Source organism: Diabrotica undecimpunctata, chromosome 6 (genome assembly GCF_040954645.1).
Source record: "Diabrotica undecimpunctata isolate CICGRU chromosome 6, icDiaUnde3, whole genome shotgun sequence".
Classification (NCBI taxonomy): domain Eukaryota; kingdom Metazoa; phylum Arthropoda; class Insecta; order Coleoptera; family Chrysomelidae; genus Diabrotica; species Diabrotica undecimpunctata.
The window spans coordinates 138,564,605-138,584,949 of NC_092808.1; the positions used below are offsets into that span (position 1 = coordinate 138,564,605).

At 33.7% G+C, this 20,345-nt stretch overlaps 1 protein-coding gene across 2 annotated transcripts in view; it reads left to right on the forward strand.

Annotated features, from left to right (window-relative positions):
• Positions 1-4,671: 4,671 nt before the first annotated feature.
• The window catches only part of LOC140443978 (putative aminopeptidase W07G4.4), a 109,569-nt gene continuing 93,895 nt past the window's right edge, over positions 4,672-20,345 (forward strand). Inside the window, exons 1-2 of one of the 2 annotated variants that reach the window (XM_072535527.1) lie at positions 4,672-4,790; positions 5,428-5,815. In XM_072535527.1, coding sequence (XP_072391628.1) covers positions 4,729-4,790; positions 5,428-5,815 — 450 coding nt within the window. In that variant the 5' untranslated portion in view covers positions 4,672-4,728. Of the gene's footprint in view, positions 4,791-5,206; positions 5,367-5,427; positions 5,816-20,345 lie in introns of those variants that run through there. The other variant, XM_072535528.1, reaches the window with a different exon arrangement.

A 20,345-nucleotide genomic window follows, 5' to 3' on the forward strand; every position in this document is an offset into this window, starting at 1 on the left:
ATATGGTCAAAGGTACAATACAGTGTCGTACCTTTCGACGACCTATCAAAAAAAATTCAAATTTTTTTTTAAAAGGTAACTGAAACGAATTCACGGACCTATACTAGTTACAGTAGTTGTATCTACTTCTGTATGCTTCAATGGTCGCTATAAAGCAATTTTTAAACATTTTGAGCCATACGACATAAAATTTGCCCAAAGGTACAACACCCTCCCCTATATTTGATGTGGTATTAGTCTACATACGCACTTCACCTTCTAGATCATAATCATTCTTTTAATGACGAATTTAAAATTCTACACATTCAAAATAAAGGCCTTAAGCTATCTTTGTCAACAAATTAAAAAACAAAGATATAATTCTGAATGTTCAGCTTGAGACAAACAGTTCTCCCCTCCTCAACCTATTTCATTAGAGACTATAAAGTGTAAACCCATGCCAAAAACAGATCACTTGAGAAAGGCAATCAGCCGAAACAGCTGTAGTGATAAGAATTTAAAATAAATTTTGTGGAAGTTTTGAAAACAAAGTTTTCAGTGTTTTATTGTTACATAAAATGAATTTCTATCAAGTAACGGTCGAATCCATCAATTATGCTTGTTTTGATTGAAAAATTCCTATTTCATACCACGTTCCAACTGCTTCATATCAAATAATTAAAAAACTATATACTTAAGATTAAAAACATTCTATTCTATTATTGTTGTGAAAACAATAAAATGGTTCAGATTCAAACTACCGGAAAGAATGATTTAAATAAAAAAGATAACGAGGAGCTTTATCTGAAATCTAAAACTACATCGAAATAGTCGAAAAGAATTTCTTTAGATTTTTTTGTATAATTAACCCGGACAGTAAATTTTAAAGTATCATTTTGAATATTAAATCAGTGTAAAAATATATTTCTAAATTTTTTTATTGCTATCTATGCACAATAATTAACGGTGGCCCTTTTGATTAGCCGCCATATTTTTCGTGCAGTTTTTATCAATAACGTATAATATATTGTAGCGAGAATAAATAAAACGAGCGGTTCGAATTTATATAAATATTTTTATTTATAAGTATACAGCACGAAATATCTTATCAATTAAACTTTACTCATAGAAGGTATGTTAATAAATATATAAAAGTAATTATGTACTAGAACATTCTGGAGTAGCCCACCTCTAATTCGTCTCATCGAAAGTCCATCGAAGACGTGCGCTATTGAAATGCCAACTCTTCGAGTTTTCTAGATTTCTCCTTCTACGAATTGTGACACATACCATGCCTCGGAGATGGGCTATTTTGTTACAATATTTGTATTATACGTCATATGTCACTAGTTTATAAATTATTAAAGAAATATTTATTAAATAAATTATTTTAAAGCAAAGCTTCTATACTAGCGTTACTTTTTTTCTCTGCAGTAAAATACTGAGGCAAGTGTCACGGAAACAGCAGGACAAAACGGCGTCGTCAAGGGTAGCTTCATAGAATAGCGGTTCTTGACATGAAAACTGCATGAAAAAGAACTAAAAAAATATAGACATTAAATAAGAAGTAAAAAATTAAGAATATCTGTCACTAAAAGATTCGATTCGTAATGATTGTCAAAATTTAATATAAGTCGTAAATGTCATCCGATTATAAACAACATTGATTTATCTGTTTAAATTTTTATAATAATGCTTGTTTTTAAAATAGTTTCATATATATATATATATATATATATTTCTTTAATAAAACTCCAACAGGAATTTTATAATTATTGCTATCTGATCATTCACTATGATCAATAAGCAAGTTAGTTCTATACACAAAATATGACAAAAAACTTATCTAAGGTTACGTTCAGCAATATTCCTTAGGCTCTAATACATTATAGTACTACTAGCTAACGTGTACACTTTAACCGCACTTTGCTCTGCTTTTTCACTTTCACTCACTTATAGCACTACCTCAAACGGCTTCGTTCTCTTAAGTCTTCTTATCTGGTTGGCGTTGTCAAGGAGTTTGATGGCCTCGACATTCACGTGGTTGGAGAGCCTTTGTTCATGACTCTCGGCAAACTTACTTATTGTCTGGATAACCGTACCTATCCATCTGGAGGTCTCGATGAAGATCACAGTTTCTGAAGTACCATGGAGCGTTAACGATGTTCCTTAATAATTTATTCTAATATCGTTGTATAATTTGGATGTTACTGATTTTTATACAGCCCCATAGCTGTATCCCGTATGTCCATATCTATTTAAGGACTTGCTTATACAAGAACAATTTGTTATAAGTAGACACAGTGGATTTTTTTACCATCAACCAGTACATCTTTCTGAACTTAATTTTTAATTCCTTCTTTTGTTTCTTAATATGTGCTTTTCAACGTAGCTTGGAATCTAATGTCATACCCAAATATTTTGCCGTATTTGTATAAGGTATTTGGTTTCTTTTTATACTAACTGGGATAAGTTGTTCTCTTTTATTAGTAAAATTGACATGAACAGATTTTGTTTCATTCAATTTGATACGCTATCGCCTGGTCCAGATATTAATTTGTTCAACAAACTTCTGTAGCTTGGTTGCTACATCCCCGTGGTTTTGTCCGACTGTTAGAATGCATGTGTCGTCTGCAAATATCGCAATTGTGTTTGGTTTTAATAATGGAATATCGCTGGTATAGAGCAGGTATAGCACTGGCCCCAGAACACTTCCTTGTGGAACTCCAGCTTTAACTTCGCTTAATTCTGAATATGCTTTCTCATATTTAACTCGAAAGTATCTATCGGATATATATGATTCTAGTAGTTCAGAATATTCTTTTGGTAAGTAGCATCTCATTTTATGGTATAATCCGTCATGCCACACTTTGTCAAAAGCCTGCGCTACATCGAGGAAAATTGCGAAAGAGACTTTTCCTTCTTCTAGAGCTTTTTCTACTATATCTGATATTCTATGCACCTGATCTATCGTTGAGTGGCTTGCTCTAAACCCAAACTGATGATTAGGAATTAGATTTTCTTCCTCTATAATCGGTTTTAGTCTCTTCAAGAGTAATTTTTCGTATAATTTAGACATGACAGGTAACAGTGGAATAGGTCTATATGAAGAAGCTTATTGTGGAGATTTTCCTGGTTTTAGTGTTCATATATTTGGTACGTACCTGAGCCTAAAGGAAGCATTTATAAGATGTGTTAATTTTATTATAGCTTTCCTTGGAAGTTGCTTTAACACTTCCCCAGTAATTAGATCAAATCCAGGAGCTTTCTTTGGATTTATATTTTCTTTTATTTCCAAATATACTACTTTTGTAGTTACAGGGTTTTGTAGTGGTTAAAAAGTATTTTCTAGGTGGTCAGCAAACCTATTGGTCTTTTGTATATTGCTTCTTGCCCAGCTACCATTAGTATTTCTAATTGGTGGATTCTGTAAGATTGGCCTTTTTAATTGTTTGGTAGCCTTCCACAATGAGTAATCTGTAGCGATATCAGTTGATATTTCACTTAGGTAGATGCTAACCGATTCGTTTTTAATTTTTTGAATTTTTATTTTTTATTTTTTGTGTGGCATTATTTAATCTAGTTTTATCAACTGGTGCTCTAGACTGATGCCACTTGCGTCTCAGTTTTCTTTTTTCGGTTATCATTTCTCTGATTTCTTTAGGGTAGTTATTTCCTTTTATTCTTTCGACACTGTTCATGCTGTTGTTCCAAGCAGCTTGTTGTACATTTTTATTGAATAATTCTACTTCTGCCTCTAGTTGATCAACGGTTCTTAATGGAATTGAGAGGTTAACCTTATCTTCAAGGTCTATTTGGAAACTTTTCCAGTCAGTATTTTTGTTAATAAGTCTACGAGGCTTTCTTTTTTTATAACAGTATCACTGAGTATGAGAATAATTGGAGAATGGTCCGAGTTCATATTAAATGCCTTTTCTATCTCTATGTAATTTGTTGAAATATTTCTGACTACAAAGAAGTCGATAAGGTCTGGGATTTTATTTGTGTCAGTAGGCCAGTATGTTGGCTTTCCCGTTGATATTGCGTCGCATTTTATATATTTCATTGCTTCAAACTATTCTTTCCCTTTGGTGATAGTCAGTCGTGACCCCCCAATGCGTATGTTTTGAATTGAAGTCTCCTCCAAGGATAAATCTATGTCCTTGACTGGTCAAGAAATCTACAAATTGATTTTTCTTGATGGCATGTCTTGGCGAACTGTAAACTGCTGTGACGATTACCTCATAGTTTTAACATTTAATTTTTACTGATGTGGCCTGAAATTCTTTAGTTCTGTATCCCATTTCCTGATGAAAAGTTATATTAAAAACTTGGTAATGGAAAATAATTGTCTATCATAAAGGAATCCAAATAGACACATTTCTCTATTCACCGTAATAGTTTGAAACTGAAAGATTAAATGTCTTCTATTTGTTACACGTTTTAGTATAGCATTACTGTTAATTTAGTATATTTAGTACAACATTGGTAGCCACCACCATCTCTCAACTCTAGAATGAAGTTTAGCTCATCTTCCCTTCTTTTGTCATCTTCTTCGACCCAATCTGGACTTGATCTACAGGTTTTATTATGAATTATACATCTCTCCTCAGTTTTTTGCTTCATATTATACAAAACAAAACTTAGCATGACAACTGTTACATAAGTGACAGTTGTCATGTTAACCACAAAAGTTAAATTTACAAATGTCAAAATTTAAGTAGAAATTTAATAATTTTAGTAGTACTTATGGATTCAACTAAAAATCCGATAAAATGTTCTTGTAAATACCCAGAAAAAACAATGAAAAGGTAGTTTAGAAGTCAGTGTTAAATCAAAATTTTGTTAAATGTTTTTGTGGAAAGGCTATAATTAAGGTGTTAATTTAATTAAAGGTGTTTTTTTATCAAGAAGAGTAGTAGTGTTGTTAATGATCAAGTTCAAGTACAATAGTAAGGTCGACAAAATGGTAACAGGGAGCAGACAGGAAATATTTTTAAAGAAAGTTGACATTGGCAAAATAATCTACATAGATATATGTATATAATATATGAGAAATGCATTATTACAGCAATTTTTTGATAAGTGTTTATCTGTGGTTTATTTTAATTTGAAAACGGTTGCTTTTTTTATAAAATTATTTTTTGTCATTTCATTTTTTATTTTTAAACATTCGTTTCATCTTCGACTTTTTATAAAGTAAACTTGGCAACGCCGCGTTGTCGCTGATAGCCAGCCGTACATTGTAAAACATTTCTGGTTTCCCACTCCCTAGCGCTTATATATAGAAATTCACAATTTGGGAAATCAGCTGAGTGGTGAGGCAAGCGTTGTATGAACTTGTAACTTTGTAAACACATTTTTCCGAACATAATGAAGTTAAAGGGGTAAATAAATACCTTCATCTAACATTTTCTAGAACTCTAATTATTTGAATTTATTTTTCAGTCCACCTGAAACCAAACTAGTTGTAGAAACATCCATAGAATCGCCGGATTATGACGGGATCTTGTTGGTGTCTGCACCGGATCAAAAATTGAAGAGTTCCAAATTAAATTCTCTTCTTCAGGATGCTCTAAGTTTTGACCAATCCCTCAAGACAGAAATCGGCGTATTACAAACAGATTTACCGGCGAGACGAGTGATTTATTCCCCTACTGGTCCAATCGATACGGATTACGATGATGTGAGAATTTTCAAAAACAGTGCTGCGGCGGGTATTAAGAGGGCGCTAAAAACTGGTGTGAAAAAGTTATTGGTGGTCCTTGAGGAATATCCTGCATTTGAAAATACTGAGTTGGTGACACTTTTGGGAGTATTGGAAGCCTTATATACGGTAAGTCTTAATTTTTTACCACAATAATTTTTATTCTTTGTTCTAATTACATTAAAAATTCTAATTACGGGAACATAAGAAACAAGTTTTTTGTTGAAATATATAAAAAAGGTATAATTTAAAAAGGTATACCTACCTACATAAAATTGATACAGTCTAGATATTAAGACTTTAATTAATGTTCCTTAAATTAGTCAGTCGATAAGTACCAGTAGTTCCTCAGAAGTAACCACCTTAAATACTAGATACTAGTATTATAACGTATAACGTGTGCTATTAGCTGTTAGAAGACTATACCCAGAAATTATAAATACGCAGAGATAGCACAAGTCTTTATACAATATTTTAGTCATACTATTGAATGGTTCCCTTAGTTCATCCTCTTTCTGTATTGGCTATTTTACAGTAATTATACTTATTTATGCAACCATGCAAAAACTGTTTATTGCACTCACCGTGAAATTGTCCAATGACGCTATCAGGCAGAGTTGGACAACATATCGAGTGCAATAAACATTGTGTGCACGTCGTGCATAAAATATTTTTTCTACGTTCATGCAAAAACCAAAAATATTTTGTTTAGGTGGCACTAAGTAAAGGAAACTAAAAAGCGTAATTTATTATCATAAGATTTAATACTTATTCTTCTTCTTCCTCTTTATAAACAAGTCTGCTTGTTCATTGGCGGATTAATACCTCTATCGAATGTTGTCAATCAATTAGTGACTTATTTATTGCTATTTTTGTATCTTCTTCTTTTTATATAGGCATGACTCTGTCTGTTTTTCAATGTGCCTCCAGTAAGTTGTCGTTCCATCGTTTTCGTGGTCTTTCTACTGATCGTTTTCCTATCGGGGAACCGTCTCTTGCCGTCTTTACTGCTATATTTGTTGTTATTCGGCTTATATGATCGTTCCATTCTACTCTTCTATTTCTTACCCAGTTCTTGATGTTCTCCACCTTGCATCTACATCGTAGGTATATCTGTTCTTCTAGCTCTGTCCCATAGTGTCTCCTAATTGACTATAGAAATCTTTTTTTAACCTCACCCAGAACTACTTGATAAACATAGATATACACTCAATATTCAACAATTCTTTTTCAAGTACAAATTTCACGGATATTTCTATCATTTATTCTTACAAATTTTACTACGTTCTTTTTTATTTCTCTATCAACAATTATACGTAACTTCAATCCTGGTGTTTAAATTATCAATGTAATTGTCAGAATCAAATTTCAACTGAAGATTCTAGAACTGCAGTAGCAGTGTCCAAATAGCTTTTGTTCAGAATTTGTTTCTTATAAATATAATTTAAAATAATCTAATATACACAATTGTCTAAAACATAATCGCAGAAAAGAGACTAACATGTCTTTCATGTTTACAAATGGCGTAGAAAAACAGGTTTTTATAAACAGGATAGGTACATGTTTTTTTTTTATAAAATACAGCTAATATATAAAAAATACAATGTATGTCAATTAATTTATTAAGCAAACAATGCATATGTTCCTAATCTTATCAGCGTTGAAATTTATTTATTTGATAATTTCTAATCTTATAAATAAATTTTGTTGATCTTCTGCATTTGTATTTCCGTATGAAAGATAATTACTTACAATACTGTCATTCAGATCTATTCTGTAACTTTTAATAAATCAAATAGAAATGATCAAGAAGTCGAATCGTAATTACCTGAAATCGGAATACTGGATATCTATCGCGTCGTTTTTGTGTTTGGATTGGAATTCTGTAACTCACGTCGTAATCGGTGTAAATCGAAAAACGCCAACTTCTACTTGACGCGCTCAGAAGTTGGTGGCAACCCCGCACTAACAAGAGAAATAAGTGTTCTGTGACGTTATGTTACTGGAAAGGCTAGTGCGCGCGAAAAATTTATCAAAAAAGATTATATTTCAAGCTTGTCGTCAAGTAGTTTTGATTTGTTTTGGTTAAGTTTAAAAAGTTCGTTACAAGAATACAAAATGGCAAGCGGAACACCAAAGAAAAAGGCATCTGCGGAGCAGTTAAATTATTTAGTAAACTTTATCTAAATAAGTAACACCACATACTAAAAAATGTCAGCCTAAATAAGTCAACAAATAAATGTCAAAACAAACGTCAAGACCAATTTCGATGTCGAAACTTGATCTCGACAGAGCTTGTCTAGTCGAAATCAATTTCTACACAACATTCCGATAGTAGAAGTCGAGATGAGTTACAGAATATCACATAGTCCGTAGTGTTACACTGCCAAACATAGTCATCATCCAATCGTGATTACTTAATTTGACACTTCTATGACTTGATGTTGATATTGAATCGTGATAACTAAATTTGACAATATTTTTTTTTCTTTCCAGTGCTTATTATATACTAAACTTTGATAAAATTAAAGGCAGATATCGAGCACAATTTAATTAATTAAATCTTGCCCAAGTACTTTCGCTTTTCTAAAGCATCATCAGGGGCATTTTGTCAGTTTTGGGCTATCCAACAAGCGCAGAATGTAATAAACATACTTAACATTAAACATAAAATTGTATAAACACTACACTAAACAAGGATAAACAGTTTAAAATTATTTAAAATTTAGTTGAAGCTACATTCTTGTTGGCGATAGGAGAGATTCTCTCTTTAGTGTAGTGTTTATACAATTTTATGTTTAATGTTAAGTATGTTTATTACATTCTGCGCTTGTTGGATAGCCCAAAACTGACGAAATGCCCCTGATGATGCTTTAGAAAAACGAAAGTACTTGGGAAAGATTTAATTAATAAAATTGTGCTCGATATCTGCCTTTAATTTTATCAAAGTTTAGTATATAATAAGCACTGGAAAGAAAAAAAAATTGTCAAATTTAGTTATCACGATTCAATATCAATATCAAGTCATAGAAGTGTCAAATTAAGTAATCACGATTGGATGATGACTATGTTCGGCAGTGTAGGGATTTAATCTCTTGGACTATATCGCCTCTATACATCTGCTTGACCTCAGCATTTGTTCTCATTCGGTATTCGTTGCTATTAATGTCGTGATAAGGCCCAACGATTTTTCTGAGGATTTTCCTCTCAAAACATTTAAGTTTTCTTTCAGTTTCTTTGGTCAAGGTCCACGTCTCACACCCATACATGAGCACCGGTCTAATCACCGTTTTATATATTCTAATTTTTGATGTTCGTGCTTTTAGATTTAATAGTATTGTGGAGGCTGTACATATCTCTGTTTGCTACCTGAATTCTTCCTTAAATCTCTTCGATTGTTGCTCCGAGATATTTAAAACTCTCTACTCTTTCAAAGTTATATGGGTCTATTGTCACATTTTGCCCTATTCTATCTCGTCCCTTTTGTCTGTTGATATGCACATGTATTTGGTTTTCTCTCCGTTTACCCTTAAACCAGTCTCCTTTGCCTCTACCTCCAATTTATTAAAAGTCTCCTTCACATTGGTGACTGTGTTTCCCACAATGTCAATGTCATCTGCGTATGCTAGTAGTAATTTTGGTCCATTTACTGTCAGTAATTCCGTTTTAAGTTGTGCTGCTCTTACTACTTTCTCCAGGGTGATATTAAAGAGGAGAGGTGACAGCGCATCTCCTTGTTTCAGGCCATTGCTTATTTCGATTCTGAGCGTTTGTTACCTATTCGTACTCTGGATCTACAGCTATTCACACACAACTTAATGCTGTCGTACGCTTGCCGGAAACCTATGAAGAGATTATGGATAGTTCTATTGAATTCTTATCCTTTTTCATGCAGCTGTCTTAGAGTAAAGATCTGATCCATGGTCGATCTATGTTTTCTGAAGCCGGCTTGGTATTCCCCCATGAAATTTTCTACAAACGGTGTGGGCCTACTTAATAGGATATTCGATAATATTTTATATGCCGTATTAAGTAGGGAGATGCCTCTATAATTAGAGCACTTGATTTTGTCTCCCTTTTTATGGATGGGGATTATTACACTTTCGTGTCATTTTGTTGGTATTTTCTCTTCGTTCCATATAAGTGTTATTAGTTTGTGTATTTGTCTATGTAGAGTTTCTCCTCCGTACTTAAGGATTTCAGCCAGTATATTGTCAGAGCCTGAAGCTTTTCCGTTCTTCAATCTGTTAATTGCTTGCAATGTTTCATCTATTTTGGGGTCCTCTACCGGTAGGTCCACCCCAAGATACATATTTTCTCCATGTTCTTCCTCTTGATGTATGTTTAGTAAAGGCTTGAAATATTCTTACCATGTTTGGAGCAGTCCTTTTGATTTATTATTAATTCATCATTTTTTCTGAGTACAGACATGCATCTAGGTCTGAAACCTTTCTTTTCGTTTGACACTGATTTGTAAAATGCTCGACTATTTGATTGTTGCCTATTCCTTTCCATTTCTTCATATTTCTTGTGTTCGTACTTTTTTTTCTCTCTGATTAATTTTCTTGCTTCTCGGCGTGAAGTTGCATAGTTTTCTTTACTTTATGCTGTTCCTTGTTGAAGCATAATGTTTTGCTTTATCTATCTGTGGTGTAATTTTTTTTTGAAATTCTCTATCAAACCATTTTCTTGTTCTTTTCCTGCTTTTTCCTATTATTAGTTCTGCTGACTCCGTAATTGATTTTTCCATTTGCCACAGCCTTTCGACATCATTGCTCTGGTCTACTGTAATTAGATGCTGTTTAATTTCTTGTTTGTAATTTTCTGGGATTTTTTCATTTTGCATTTTCTTGGTGTTCCACTGTCTCAATGCTTCGTTAGCCTTAGGTTTCTCTGAAGATATTCTCAACCTGATTTTTGCTCTTACTAGGTGATGTCTAGCATCGATAGTTACGTCGTCAATTTGGTTTCGCGTGGAGTGGTCATTAGAGACCCAAGTCTGTTTATGAATGTTTTTTATGTTGGAACATAGTAGACTTTAGATTCAGCCTGGTCAATAGTAAAAGACACTTCTGATAAAGCAGTTTTGAGAAGGTCTAGTAAGGTTATTTTAATCTTTTCATTACCAGAAATGTATCTTGGGATAGTGTTAATTGTCTCTTATTATAAACTTAATGTATCTTTTCTTTGGATGACAAAGGGAATAAAAATAGATGGAGAATATCTAAACAACTTACGTTTCGCCGATGATATACTTATAATAGCTGAAGATCTAGGTATGGCAAGAGAGATGGTACAGGAACTCGTTGTGGCTACAGAAAGTGTAGGTTTAAATATAAATATCTCGAAAACAAAAATCATGACCAATTTGGTACCCAACCAGAACATCAGTATTGGTGGAAAAGAAATAGAACTCGTAGATAGATATAAATACCTGGGACATGAAATTATGATTGGCAGGGATAACCAGACTCATGAAGTGAAGAGAAGAATCGGCCTTGGGTGGGCAGCATTTGGAAAACTGAGAGAAACTTTTAAAAGTGAGCTGCCCACATGCCTAAAGAGAAAGGTATTTGATCAGTGCGTCCTCCCAGTCTTGACGTACGGAGCAGAAACACTTACCTTAACAAAAGCAGCAGCTACCAAACTGAGAGTCACGCAGAGAAGAATGGAGCGGTCCATGTTAGGAATAACTCTGCGAGACAGAATAACCAACGAAGACATCAGGAGAAGAACCGGAGTGACTGACATCATCGAGAAGATAGGCAGACTAAAATGGAGATGGGCAGGACACATAGCCAGAATGACAGATGGGCGATGGACAAAGAGGATATTGGAATGGAGGCCAAGGGAAGACAAGAGAAGCGTCGGTCGACCACCTACAAGATGGACTGACGATTTAAGAAGACTCGATAAAAACTGAATGAGAGCGGCGCAAGATAGACGGGGTTGGAAACATGAGGAAGAGGCCTATGTTCAGCAGTGGACCCTTGAGGCTGGATGATGATGATAAACTTAATCTCTGTGGATTGACGCTTTTTGCAAGCGCACGAGGTGGGGTAAGTTTTGTTGTGGCGGAAAGGGTCGATAATAAATTAATAATTTCATGAAAATAAGAAATTGTTGATGGACTTGATGAAATAAGTGCATCTGTCACAAAATGTTTTATTTATGTTTAAAGATATTTTTTTTGTTTTTGTTTGTTACTTTTTTTATGTGGTATATGTATAAATCACTAAAGTTATCCTAATTTAAATTTCTACTTTTACATTTTTAATAAAATTTATTAGTTGTTCTAAGGTTTCTCTATTAGCAGTTAACAAAATGTGTGACAGACTTAACGGAAGCAAATATTTCATTTGCAAGAAAATATGGTTAAGATCTCTGTAAGAACTTACATCACAACTGCAGGATGGGGTCGATAATAGGTCAAGCTTAAATAAATGCGACGGGAATCGACCGTGATTCGCATTTAGGTGAAATACTCTTGCCGAGAAGAATTTGGTACTCGAGTAATTAAATATGTATTGTGGTGAGAGTGGTAAAGTGGGGAGTATCTGTAAATACGTATGTTGCGAGTTTTCAACAATATTCTCATATTAATGTTTCCATTTAAGCCCTATTTTATTTTTTATTAAGTTAAATATATCCCTTACTGTATAAATATTGCAAAGGACTCTATTCTGTACTGCTTCCTTAGCTAGAGTATCAGCTTTTCATTCCCTAGTATACCTACATGGCATGGCCTCTCACCCAAATAAATGTTTGGATAAATAAATTTAATCTTGCGATCATGTTTTTTAAACAACATAACATAGGACACTTCATTCCTTCAAATTTTGTATTTTTATAGAGTCTAATACGATATTGCACCTAATACCATAAGCCGATATAGGTTCGAGCGAATGATTAGAATGTGGCACTTCGCAGATAATTCACAAGTGAGATGTGTTTTTGGCATATTACCTTTATTACTAGTAGGCCTTTAAAGACGTACTAGAGTATTACTATGAGAAAAAACTGTAGCCTGATTACGCTCTATTCGAATAAAATATGTGATATATATTTTGTAGAAAACTTTTTGTTTGGAATAATCTCCTCCTATATACATAGTTATGTAACGTCGGCATCAGGAAAGAGAAGATAACATTTTAAAAAATTCTCTAAGATTACCTATTAAATATTTACTACGTAACTATAGTACAATGTATTATATCTTATCAAAAGTTTGAATATTTCTTTGTCGAATCGCCTACATGGTGAATAAAACTTATATTCTTTGTTATGTTAACCTTTGATCGTTTACATTAAACAATAAACTTAAAATAAATATACTTATTGCGGATTTTTTTTTACATATAAGATGAATCAGTTGGGTCGTTGATCTATGATGAAGTCGATGATATTCCACACAAGTTCAATATGCACTAGTTCATAAAAATATTTCTGGTTTTGTTTTGTTATAAATTTAGAGCAGTTGCCGGTAGATTTCATTTGATCTGGCTCAGTGAGTCAAATCTTTGAGAATATATGACTTCTTCTAAACGTGCCTATCTTCTAGAGATGTTAAAAACCATATTGACTTATCTTATTCTATTCACAGCAGCTAGAAATAGATATGTTAACGTTTGACCAGTCCACCTCCTAGGATCGGTAGCCAGGATGTACGTTTACGTCCAGGGCCTCTCTTACCCTCAACCTTGTCTTGTAAAATCAACTGTCGGTAGTAAGCCAACAAGTCGGTATTTATTATTACGCATGATGTGGCCGAAGTAAGCCAATTTTCTGTTATTTACGGTATTAATAATGACTTTGTCTTTTCTTAACAATTAACATTTTAACATTTTTAAAAAAGTAATAGTAGCAAGCACTGCAATCAATAAAAAATGATGAAATAAATGAAATAATTTGTCGGTTTTGGTTCGTGTGATAAGACAGATAAAACCATGTAATTTTTAGAATCCGTTTTTGACTATCTATGTAAAAGATATGCCGTTGTTTAGAAACGCCCATTACTTTTATCGATGAGAGTTTCAATTATTTTAACAATTGTTATTCTAGTGCTAAGCTAACAACTTTTAAGTAGAATGCTTTATATTCTATTAAAAATTGGTAATTATGAGAAATCGACGATAGTTTTAAATATAAGATATAAAAATGGTTTATAGTATGTTCAGAAAGTGTATGAGCGTTCCATTATCATTGTCAGATCATCAAGTCGATTTTGTATTTTAATTTTCTACCTTTTTCGAAAAAAAATATTTTTCTATTTGATTCTTCACGTCTTCTTGATATATTCTTCTTCTTCTTCTTAACATGCCATACACCAAAGTGCGTAGGCGACTATCTCATTACTAGAATTCTGTTCTTGGCGGGGTGACACAGCTCGCCTGTATTGTGTATTCCTGTCCATTCTTTAATATTCCTTAACCAGGATAATTGTTTGCGGCCGGCTCCTCTCCTACCTTCGATCTTCCCTTGTAGGATTAACTGTGGTATTTCATATTTTGCTCCTCTCAATATGTGCCCAAGGTAACCAATCTTGCGTTTTTTAATTAATTCAAAGAGTTCTCTTTCCACGCCGGCTCTCTTAAGGACGTCATCGTTTCGAACTCTATCCACCCAAGGTATGCGCATCATTCTTCTCAATGACCACATTTCAAATGCTTCAAGTTTGTTGATAGATATTTTTTTCAAAGTCCACGATTCCATGCCATAAAGCAAGATGGACCATATGTAGCACTTGACCATTCTGAAGCATATTTCGAAATTTAGGTTTTGATTACATAGGAGCGGTCTGAATTTCACAAAAGCTTGTCTTGCCATTTGTATTCGGGTTTTTATTTTTTGTTGTGGATCCGATTGGTCATTGATTGTGGTGCCAAGGTATTTAAAAGTTTTCACGCGTTTTATGCGATCGTCACCTAAGCATATTATCGGGTTTTCTTGAGGGTTTCTGCTAATGACTATATATTTTGTTTTCAAAATGTTGATTTTGAGGCCATATTTTTTACCTATGTTATTCACCCTATCAAGTAATAACTGCTGATTTTCCAAATTATCAGTTATAATCGCTGTGTCGTCCGCATAGCGTAGGTTGCTAATTGGTATGCCGTTCACCTTAATGCCTAATTCCGTGTCTTCTAATGCTTCCGTAAATATATTTTCAACATATAAATTAAAAAGCGTCGGAGAGAGTATGCAGCCTTGGCGGATACCTTTCCGGATTTCAAATTCATCCGTATATTGGTCTTGATCAATCATCACCTTTGCCATTTGGTTCCAGTATAGATTCTGAATAAATTCTGAATAAATTGATATATTCACACAACAAAATACCAGAAGAATAAAGAACAAGCGAGCTAGTCTTATTATTCAAAAAGGGCGACAAGAAGCAACCAAAGAACTACAGAAGTATCAATTTGCTAGATACTACCCTGAAACCTACAACCAAAATTTTACAAGAACTAATAAATTAGCTCATAATCTTAGTATATCAGCACTAAGGTTTCCTTACAGGAAGGTCAGGTAAAGGTCATACAGATGCAATATTGGACCTGAAAGTGACGCTTTAGGCTTTACGAACATGTTTTTCTTTCATGAATATGTTTCTCCCTATTGGTTTCATCTTCTTCTTCTTCAAGTTCCGCTCCTATTGGAGATTGGAAATCATTCTGGCAATTATAATTTTGTTGGTTACGCGCCTGAATAATTCAAGTGAACTGCATTCAAACCATTCACGGAGATTGCGTAGCCACGAGATTTTACGGCTTTCTACGCTTCTTCTGTTTTCCAATTTCCAACTTCCAACTTCGCATTGTTTTCCTAGTTGTTCGAGAACTTGTTCGTTTGTTTTGCGATCCGTCCATGATATTTTTAAAATACGTCGGTAACACTACATTTCGAATGCTTTTAGGTTTTTAATGTTGGATTTTTTAAGTGTCCAAGCTTCAACCCAATACAAAATGGTAGAGAAAATATAACATCGAAGCATTCTTATTCGGAGCGATATATTGATATCGCGATTACAAAAAAGTTTTCTCATTCTATTAAAAGTTGACCGTGCAATTTTAATGCGGCATCTTATTTCTTTTGTCTGATCAGTATCTTCTGTGATCCATGCTCCAAGGTATTTGTTCAATTTCTGTATTATCTAGTACTAGCTTAACTTTGATGTTTTGTGCTTTTGTAAATACCATGAACTTGGTTTTCTTACCATAAAAAAATTTATTTTTAGTCCATAATCTTTGATATGCTGCGAAATATTCGAGACTGGACAAACATGACTGTAGACGAATTATTCCACGTTGCAAAAGACAGAGAAGCTTTTAAAAATGTGGTCGCCAACCTCCGTTAATGGGGACGGCATAGGAAGAAGAAGAAGAATCTTTGATATATATTTAGTTGTTCAGCAAGGTGTTGCAGTTCTTCTAGTGTTCCTACCAGAAGGACGGTGTCGTCAGTATATCTTATGTTATTAAGTGGCTCCCCGTTTATTATAAGGCTCTCACTGACCGCAAGTGCTCATTCTGAGATGGCTTGACTGTATAAATTGAATAACAAGGGTGATAAAATACACCCTTGGCGGACCCCACGGCGAATCTGGATATTCTCGGTCAGTTCATTTTCAACTTTCATTTTTGCTGTTTGGTTCCAATAGAGGTTACATTATGATTCTAATGTCTATACTGTCTATGTTTTTATTTAATAAAATTTCTTTAAGCCGATTATACTGCACTCTGTCAAATGCCTTCTCAAAATCAATGAAACAGGCATATACTTCCTGATTTATATCTAAGCATATCTGCGAAAGAACACTTACTGCAAACAGTGCATCTCATGTTCCCAGTCCTTTCCTAAATCCCATTTGTGTATTACTTATGCCTTCATCTAATTTCTTATGTATTCTATTGTGAATTACTTTTAAAAACAATTTCAAGACAGGACTCATTAAGGCTATGGTGCGATGTTCATTGCTCTCCTTTGCATTGGCTTTTTTGAGTAGCAGTATGAATGTTGATTGAAGCCATTCTTTAGGTATTAAACCTGTTCTATATATGGTATTGAATAGATCCAAAAGAAGATCAATAGATTCAGTATTCACAATTTTGAGTAATTCGATAGGAACTTCATCAGGCCCGGGAGATTTACCACCTTAAGCTTGTTTCATTGCATATTCAATTTCTTCTCGTATAATATCAGGCCCAGGATCATCCTTAAATTCTTTTGGTGCTTATGTTTGGAGCCATCTGTGCATTTTTTGGTTTATATCTGTTATAAGTGCACCACTTTTGCCTCTTAGTTGCCTAGTTTGAAGTGTTTTCTCATTCCTGTTAATTCTTTAATTCTTTCAGGCATGTTAAAAAAGTCATATTTTTCATAAATCAGTCATAGTTGATTGAGGTATTATTTTTTAATAGTATTTCAATTCTCTTTGGTAGTCTTATCGTTACAACATTTTCTGGTTAATATCCCGTCGGCTCTCATATGACTGCTTCCAATATAAGTTTTTGATAATACTTGATATGTTCAAATGCATTTCAGGCTTTACCCTATTTAAAGCCTTTCTGTAATTAATGAAAGCCTCATAAATATCATTACTTTGATCGCGGCAATTTTGGAGGACTATATTTAAGCCAAAAAATGCCTTACCGATACCTAAACCGGCACCTGCACATTCCTAAATCTAAACTGGGTCTCATCTAGGTCTCTTTCGCAGTGAATAAGGAAAGAAAAAATGTTTAATGTTTGGCTCATTAGACTAATTAATCTGTATGCTTCGCACCTTTTAGCCTGCTATTTCTTCGGAATTGTTATAAAACAGACTCATCCATTCGTCAGGTATTTTACCAGTAGTATATACATCATTAAAAAACTTAACTAGAGCACTGTTGTGGTCCTCTTGTATCATTTTTAAGAGTTCAGATCGGATGTTGTCTAAGCCAGTTACTTTCTTGGTTTTAATTAATTTTATTGCATGACAAAATTTAGATTTTAAAAATTCATGTCCTTCTTGATTTACATTGCATTGATTACATTGCTCTATAAATGCAGCAGCCTCTTATATTTTTTGTTTTATTTCCCTCTGTTTTCTTCTTCATTCGTTTGACTTAGCCTTGTCTCTGTATTGCATTTTTTGTTTCATAAAGTCTAGTATTTCTTTCATAATTTATTGAATCCATTAGTTACACTATGTTCTATTATATTGGTCATATGTTTACGACATAATTTCTATGTTTTCTCAACATTTTCGGTTGTTCTGATTTCTTTCATGTTATTGTGTACATTATTTTCTATTTTACTTTTAGTGATATCTTACATAGTTACATTATTTTGCGGATGATTTTTCTCGTATTAGTTTTAACTTGACTCTTGAATATGTGGTCCAGGGTATGTCGTATCTTTGCAGATAAAGAGTTCCTAAATCTTTTGTTGATAAGAATAGAAGAAAGAGGTAGTTACGTAAAAAATAATTCAATTGAAGTTACTACTCCCCTATCCATAAGTTTGTCAGTCACTCGGATTCTTTCAGTACCTACTAATATCCGAAGAGCAGACGAAGAGGATTCCGGAATTATTAAACCGCTTGCATGTCGAGCGTTGTCGTCAAGCCAATCGGCATCCTCAGACGATGTTTTATTGTACGATTGTTAAAATTTGTTTAAAAAAAAATAGTTTAAAACAACTTTTTGCTTGGCGACCTTTCGTAGCTTATTTTGGGGTATCTCATGGAAGTGATTATGTAAAAAAATCTCACAAGAATTTTTTCCGAACGAACCGGAGCTTTTTGCCTTGTCTATATTGTATTAAATACGATACTGTCTCTGCGCTACATAACTGGTCCACCTATTACTTCTTTTATGGGCATGTTTTGTCCATAATAATTTAGTAGATTAGTAGAATATACAGGTTATTCTACTTTATAAAAGAAAGTAGTCACAGATACAAGCGCCTATTGATTGATTAATCCGTATTGTCTATTTAATAAATGTATAACTGCTTTGCATTACATATGAAACCATTAATTTAAATGGTTTTACAATATGCTAAAGAAGCTAATATTGTATACATGTATTTGGTGGAATATACAATAAGCAGTACAAAAATTAATAATTTTCTTCTTCTTCTTCCTCCTTATAAGCAATTCTGCTTGTTCATTGGCGGATTAATACCTCTATGGAAGGTTGTCTCTCCATCTTTTACTCGGTCGTCCGATACTTTTTCTGCCGATTGGTGACTTATCTCTTGCTATCAGACACGGGTCTCCTCCATTCTGCTTGTGTGGTTATTCCATTCTTTTTCTATTTTGTGTCTATTCATTTATACACTGTATGTTACATTTTCTTCTAGTGTCTTCACTTCTCTTTTGATCTCTCAGCGTATTTCCTGTAATTCTTTTCAGTACTCTCATCTCTGCCGTTTCCAGTAGCCTTTGCCTTGTGACTGTGTCGGGTCTTGTTTCTGAGGCATATGTCAGTATTGGTCTTACACTGGCTTTATAAATTCTTGACTTCATCTCAGTGTTAATGTGTCTGTTTCGCCATATAGTGTTATTAAGGCATCCTGGCAGTCTATTTTCTTTTTAAACTTGATTTCTCACTTCTTTGTCCAGGTCTCCATAGCTAGACAGTTTAATTCCCAGGTATTTTATTTCCATTACTTGTTCAATACTGATGCCATTAATTTCTGTTTTACATTTGGTTGATTCTTTGCTGACTACTATTGTTTTAGTTTTCTAACATGAGATTTTCTCTTATGTTAAATCTGCGGACCAGTCTTTGCAGACTATCTTCATCTTGGACCATCAATATTGCGTCGTCTGGGTAACAGAGTATTTTTATTTCTTTCTTTCCCATTCTGTGTACCCTCTTCCTTTGTTAACGCTTTTGATGAGTTCGTCCATGATCAAATTAAAGAGCATGGGGCTCAATTAATCCCCTTGTTTTATTCCGCTGCCTATTTCTATAGGTTCTGTAAGTTGTCCATCTATTCTGACTTCCATTTTGTTGTTTGGGTATGTGTTTTTTGGATAGTTTTTATAATATTTAGAGGAACTTCTCTATTATACGGAAGATGGATTACATCTTTGAGTCTTACTCTGTCAAACGCTTTCTTTAGGTCAATCAGACACAGAAATGCTGGTCTATTATACTTTAGTGATTTTTCATTAATTTTCTTTATAACGAATATTGCATCTGTACACGATCTTCTACTACGAAAACCCTGTTGTTCATCTGCTAAACTTATCGTTTGATTTATTAGCACTTGTAAAATTTTTGTTGTAAGTTTTAGCGTAATAAAAGGAAAGGCAGTTAAGATTTGATTTCACGTTTAGTGCCTGTGTATATCCGCTTATACGTATTTCATCTTCGGAGCGGATATTTCACCTTCGGAGCGGATCCATAAAAGGAATCTTCGGAGCAGATATTTACAGATACTCTGACCGTAAAAACAATCTTTCCTGTCGTAATAGAAGCAACACTAAAATGGCTTCGATATGGACGCAATAGCGACATCTGATAATAAATATAAGCGGATATAAAGAAGCACTATACGTAAAATCAAATCTTAACTGTCTTTTCTTTTATTTCGATATACTCTTTATGAGTACTAGAAACCAATTCGCCAAGGATGTTTGCTTAGTTGAGGAGATATGTTG